A 6,261-nucleotide genomic window follows, 5' to 3' on the forward strand; every position below is an offset into this window, starting at 1 on the left:
CTGTCAGAGAATGGTCATAATTCCTAAATATACACACTAAATACAACGTGAACACTAAACACCACTGTGTCGGTTAAACTTATTAAAAATGGCATACATTGTTGTTTGTATTGAATTTGTATTTAAATGTTTGTATTTATTTTGTTGTCTGAAAATAATTGGATTGCCCTGAATTTTATGATGGTCGTTGCCAAAAATAGCTGGAATAATTGACCAAAAGCAATCATTAGCGTTTGCAATTTATTACAAGTATAACGATAATCTGTCTATGAAAAATTGCATTTTATTTTGGCAGTGGGTCGCTTAGTTACGTCAGTTCCGGTAACCATAACTCTCACAACATCGGGCTTATGGTGAACGAAACCGCGTTGGCTAGCTAGCATTAATTCTATTGTTAGTACATTTGTGTCTTCGCCCACAGTGGAAAATATGTCAGATACGGTAAGACGAAACCATTTAATCGTAGTTGTTTTGCATTACATGTTTATCAGGCAAAACGAAACATAAACCTGCTTTAGGGGCTGTCACTTATTACCTTGTACTGCAATGTGCTAACGTTTAGCTCTGGTAGTTGGAGGCCCTCCCCCCAAAACACTTACTCACTTTATCGTGTAGCTAAAACTTTCCAAGGTATGATTCACATTATTTTCATGATAACATTCACATGCCGTTAATTAATCATCGGCAGTGTAGTATCTAAGCACCATTTGGCCTACTTTTACAGTCGTGGTGTTTACCATTGTGTTGTTTTGTAGGAGACAAAACCATCCAGCCAAGACGGTGGTGATAAGAAGGATGGAGAGTACATCAAATTGAAAGTGATCGGTCAGGTAGGAGTCGTGTCATATTATCAGACACCAGACATGCTCATGCAGTTTCCTGTAATCTGCTAGCATAGTCCTTGAATAAATAACGCGTTGGGAGTCTGATATCCTTTCTGTTGGTTGACATTGCCAATCGTTGATCTCCAGGATAGCAGTGAAATCCACTTTAAAGTGAAGATGACAACACATCTGAAAAAGCTAAAGGAGTCTTACAGCCAGAGACAGGTTGGACACACAATACAGTATGTCTGGACTTGAATGACAGCAACTGGGCCTCAAAAAATATCTGTGTTGCAGGGCGTCCCAGCGAGTACACTCAGGTTTCTGTTTGAAGGACAGAGAATTGCAGATAACCAAACTCCAAAAGAGGTAAACCTCTATTTCCTGTGATGCTCATCTTGAGCCGGTCTTTAAAAAAAATTCACTTTTCTTTTAAATTTTGCCCATCATCCACAATCCTTATGTGAGCCATGTACACAAACAGTATACCTTTCTTTTTTGTGAATTCTAAAGATGTATAAGTAGTTACTCACTCATTTGTTACCAAAGATGTATGTATTGTTTTTTTTTTAAAATCCGAACACCCGATCCCAAAGACGTATTTATACGCCCTGTACATTTTTTGGGAACGTTTAGATCATGTTTAGTGCACTTTTGAACTGTAAAAACAGCTGCAAAGTGGCAGAAGTGCATTTTATACAAGCATGGCATGCATCTTTTCTGTGTAATAAAGTGCTCCATCGCAAACAGGAAGTGAAAAAGCGTGGGGTAGTGCAGCGTGTAGGAGGTTACACATCGAAGGGGGGACACATGCACACACACAGTTTGGTTCCAAATGTAAAAATTGTAAATAGTTTCTGGTATGACATTTGAAAATTACAAAATGTTTTGTAAAGCAACCAGGTTTTGTGTTGTTGTGGCGTAGTTGTTTAGATATATCGGCTAAATACATATGGCAAAATTTGTGTCAAAGTGAAAGTTGTGCTTGAAATGTATCATTTCACCAAAACTAGTTTTTCTCCTTTTAAGTGATATTTTGCAGAACTGACTTATGTTTGACTGCTGATTACTAAAGAGGAAAATGGTAGTTGTAGGCTTGGTAGGTGCTATGTTTATGCAGCCCTAGAACACAATATTCCTTGTGCCTTGACAAATGAGAGGGATGTCTTGAAAAACGGCGTTAATGTGCATGTCACATATGTAAATGAAACGTTTGCTTTTTGGAGATTTTTTCAGATGACTTTATAGGGGGAATATGTTATGAGCAGTAATGAGCGTTCTCTTTTTCTGTTTTTATCTCGTTAGAACAATCAGAAAAGAGAAACACATTCATGTTCATGTCTCACGTCTATAAGGATTGTGCATGACGGGCAATTATAAAAAAAAATACAGTTTTCCTTTCATGATGTTCATGAAATGCATGAATTTGTTTGAACAGTTGGGGATGGAGGACGAGGATGTCATTGAGGTGTATCAAGAACAGACGGGTGGACTTTGGAACGAGTAAACCTTCTATCTTCTTAACCTTTTTTTATTTTGTATTTTGCTTTTTTTTATCAATGCATTTTGTTCACTTTCAAACCATCTGGATCAAAACTGTCAGGGCTTCCATGTATCCGAACGGAGAGACGAGAAATAAGACCAGGAGGAATTGCAGGAACCCTCATGTGGATACCATATCCATGATATAATGTTGACACAACCAGGAAGTGTAAAGGAGTCTGTGTTGTTCATGTAAGCCAAATTCTGGAACATAATGTGCCAGGAAGCGTTGCACCATGTGAACAAGTGGCAATTTTTGATGTACTTTATTTTTGGCATCACATTTGTACAGAGTTTGAAATCAGTCCCATTGTTTGCTTTAAAGGTGATGTTAGTGCAACACTTTGCAGCTATGTTGTCCACATTGACAGCCACATCCCCTAAAATAATTATCATTGGTATTAAAAACATTTTTATAATAACAATGGTGACTGTGCTTGTACATGTCTGTGTGTGTTTTCGAGCATTTTGAGTAATACAACCATGTTTTTATCTTCTGTGTGGTTGACTGCTCATATGGGAAGGTTTATGTAAATATATACACGGCTGCATCCGTTGGGAAACACTTGGTTGGCATGTGCTGCCTCTGTTGTGGCGGTTCCTTTTGTGTTGCTGTTGGAATCCGACTGTCCGTACTATAAAGTTCCTCAAGAAGATTGTGTTAAAGATTGTGTTAAATTTGTACACTTTGTGCTTTTGCAAATCAATATTTGAGATCATGACGTGAAGTCAGTCTCCCAAAGTGGTGCACATCATTATTAGCAAGTACAGATCCCAGTCCCAATACTGATCATACTTCTGAGGAACATTGATACAGATGGTTTGAGATTCTGCTGATTTTAGCTTTTTTTCCAAATAAAATATTTATAAATGGAAAACATTTTCTATTATTTTTTTTCTGTATTTGAATGAAAAGCAGGTTTGCCGGCCTCTGCTGGGCCCCTCCAGCCGCATCCGCTGCCTTCTGACTCTCAAAAATCTAAAGCTTTTTCTTTGTGTATACATATCATATCAATATATTGACTAATACATTTCCTGGTTCACTTACAAATGGGCAGCACGGTAGCCTCAAAGTTTAGCATGTTGGCCTCACAGTCAAGAGATCAAAGGCTTGATTCTTTGTTTTGGTGTCTTTATATGGAGTTTACATGTTCTCCGGGTGTGAGTTTTGTCTGGGTACTCCTGGTAAAAGATGCATGGATGGATGACATCAAAACCGCTGACATCCAAAAGAGTCACGTAACACGAATAACACTAAATGTCCCAACTACCTTCATTAGAATGAAATGCTGGGTTATCAGCCGTCCCGCCGCAACCTTACTGGCGACTCGTATCTACAGAACATAAGCCCAGATACAACCATCACGACTGTGCCCACCAGACCCATGGCGATGCCACAGCCCACATGCTGAGAATCAGGGGCCCGGGGCATTTTGAACGCAGGGGGGAACACGATGGTCTGATTGGTCACCACAGAGCTTAGATTCCATGCGAGGGGAACGAGTGACATCCCAGAAGCTGACAAGAACAGCGCTCCCGTGATAAAGAAGCAGCTGGGAATGTTCTTCTCCAATCCAAAGTGGACGTTCCTCAGGGCATAAACCCCACTGCTGTTCCCCACCAAGCCCACCAGCACAGGCAGGAGCATGAGCACTTGACGCAATCTCAGGTGGTGTGGACGCCTCCGAGAAGCCGATGTACCTGCAGTGTGTGACCACAAAGCCGGGGCTTACCTGCGTGTGGCTGTTGAAGCAGAGCCTCCACACGCCCACCCAGGCCATGCCTGAGGTGATTGCTTCGTTGTCATACACCAACCAAACCCTCCACTGGACCAGTCCAAGTGCCACGGCAGTTAGAATCCAGCCCATGCAGCCCAGCCACAAAGCACAAAGCTGGGGATGGGTCATGGCGGGGGGCAAATTCACCAAGAAGTCCACATCAGAACGTCAACAACATGTCCTCTAGTGCTCCGTTGCTTCGACGTCAGGCAGAAAAACACCCTGACATTCCCCTTCCCAACCCTGTAGAATGCCAACGTTTCTTCAGAGTGAAACCTTGAGTGGAAAGGTTCAATACTCCCACTTCCTTATCCTCATCCCACTAACCCAAACCGACTCCCGTCATGACGGCGCTGTAAATGATTGACGTCTCTTACTGTTATTGTGGCTGTCGCTACTCGAACATTCTTTTGGTTTTTGCCCTGATTGCTCGTTTCTACAACCAGGAAATATAAGATAAACAAGAAGATGATCACCTGATCGTTTTATTGCTTTTGCTCCAATGAAATGGAGTGGGGCCGATTCCGTCCACAACTCCTGACAAAGGAGCACTTTGATATGACAGTAAACTACTGAACAGAAAATAAGAACCAGTGATTGCTAAGGTAAGAAAACCCTAAATCTTTTATTATCACACAATGCATATGAATACAGTTTATACGGTTTTATACAAGGTAAATATAAAGACTGACATGTTTTTATGGGTTTCTTTTTTTGATGCACAAGCTGTGCAGTAACACAAAGTACACATTTATTGGTGTAGGATACTACTACACTATGATACTAACAAGAGCCCCTTTCAGCTACTTGTGATTATGAAAAACATTGTCGCATTCCCACCAAAACTACATTTCCTCAGAGCCCAAACTTGAAAAAGTACCTGGTCAGTAGGTTGGTCCAGGATGAGGCCAGGAATTTCTGGAGGGTCCAGCTAACAAGTTGCTGAAAAATGTCATCATTGGAACACACTTGCAAACGAGATGCTGCCAGAAGCAAACGAACGACTCTTTTAAGCCTATTTGCAGAGGGAGATATTCAGCTCTGAATTTACCAGTTGATCTACTCTATGTTCCAATGTTTACCTATGGTCTTGAGCTTTGGGTAGTGACCAAAAGGACATCATGGATACAAGTGGCCGAAATTAATCCTCTGTAAGGTGGCTGGGCTCTCTCTTAAGAGATAGATTGAGAACCACTGCTCCTCTGCATTGAGAGGAGTCAGTCAGTTCGGCTGCTTCCAGGGCGCCACCTCGACCAGATGACCAAATGGTACAACTAGTTTGGCGTACTGCAGCAACAAAAGGTTACTCACAAAAAACATTTTCCGGTAGCCATTTTCAAGGAAAGGTGACAAAACAGTACTGCCTACCCAACCGTTCATGACATTTAGGCGTGGCGTAAAGATGAAAGCAGGGGTGGCTGAATATGATATGGCACTTCCGCATTATTTTGAACGAGCGTAAGATATATGAAACATACATACTTTAAGTCTGAAAATTCCAATATGTTGGATGCAGTTCAGGCTGCACGGCGGGCGAGTGGTTAGCACGGAGACCTCACAGGAGACTCGAGTTCAATCCCACCCTCGGCCATCTCTGTGTGGAGTTAGCATGTTCTCCCCGTGCATGCGTGGGTTTTCTCCGGGTACTCTGGTTTCCTCCCACATTCCAAAAACATGCTAGGTTAATTGGCGACTCCAAATTGTCCATAGGTATGAATGTGAGTGTGAATGGTTGTTTGTCTATATGTAGCCTGTGATTGGCTGGCCACCAGCACCCCCACGACCCTCGTTAGGATAAGCGGTAGAAAATGAATGAATGAATCAATGGATGCGGTTCCTTTAATTACCCCAAATTGAACTGAACCTGAATCTGTACGGTGGGTGAGTGGTTAGCACGCACACCTCAAAGCTAGGAGACCCGAGTTCAATCCCACCCTAGGCCATCTCTGTCTGGAGTTTGCATGTGTGGGTTTTCTCTGGTTGCCTCCCACATTCCAAAAACATGCTAGGTTAATTGGCGACTCCAAATTGTCCATAGGTATGAATGTGAGTGTGAATGGTTGTTTGTCTATATGTGCCCTGTGATTGGCTGGCCACCAGTCCAGGGTGTACCCCGC

General features: G+C 42.0%; 2 protein-coding genes across 2 annotated transcripts; one reads left to right on the forward strand and one right to left on the reverse strand.

The window, feature by feature from the left end:
- The first annotated feature begins 306 nt into the window (after positions 1 to 306).
- On the forward strand, positions 307 to 3,244 carry sumo1 (small ubiquitin like modifier 1). The gene is made up of 5 exons (XM_058051494.2): positions 307 to 441; positions 756 to 830; positions 972 to 1,049; positions 1,122 to 1,193; positions 2,263 to 3,244. The coding sequence occupies exons 1-5, from the start codon at positions 430 to 432 to the stop codon at positions 2,329 to 2,331; spliced, it is 306 nt and encodes a 101-aa protein (XP_057907477.1). The 5' UTR covers positions 307 to 429; the 3' UTR covers positions 2,332 to 3,244.
- Positions 3,245 to 3,663: 419 nt separating this feature from the next.
- LOC131104677 (claudin-34-like) lies at positions 3,664 to 4,273 on the reverse strand. The gene is given in 2 exon segments (XM_058052124.2): positions 3,664 to 4,024; positions 4,026 to 4,273. Coding segments are annotated over 2 exon segments (609 nt in total).
- Between the last annotated feature and the right edge of the window lie 1,988 nt (positions 4,274 to 6,261).

Source organism: Doryrhamphus excisus, linkage group LG15, assembly GCF_037039965.1.
Source record: "Doryrhamphus excisus strain RoL-2023G ecotype Guam linkage group LG15, RoL_Dexc_Guam_v1.1, whole genome shotgun sequence".
Taxonomy (NCBI): Eukaryota; Metazoa; Chordata; class Actinopteri; order Syngnathiformes; family Syngnathidae; genus Doryrhamphus; species Doryrhamphus excisus.

Coding starts and splice junctions, on each gene's coding strand:
- sumo1 (XM_058051494.2), top strand. Junction 831..971: donor AATTGAAAGTGATCGGTCAG/GTAGGAGTCGTG, acceptor GTTGATCTCCAG/GATAGCAGTGAAATCCACTT. Junction 1,050..1,121: donor AGTCTTACAGCCAGAGACAG/GTTGGACACACA, acceptor TCTGTGTTGCAG/GGCGTCCCAGCGAGTACACT.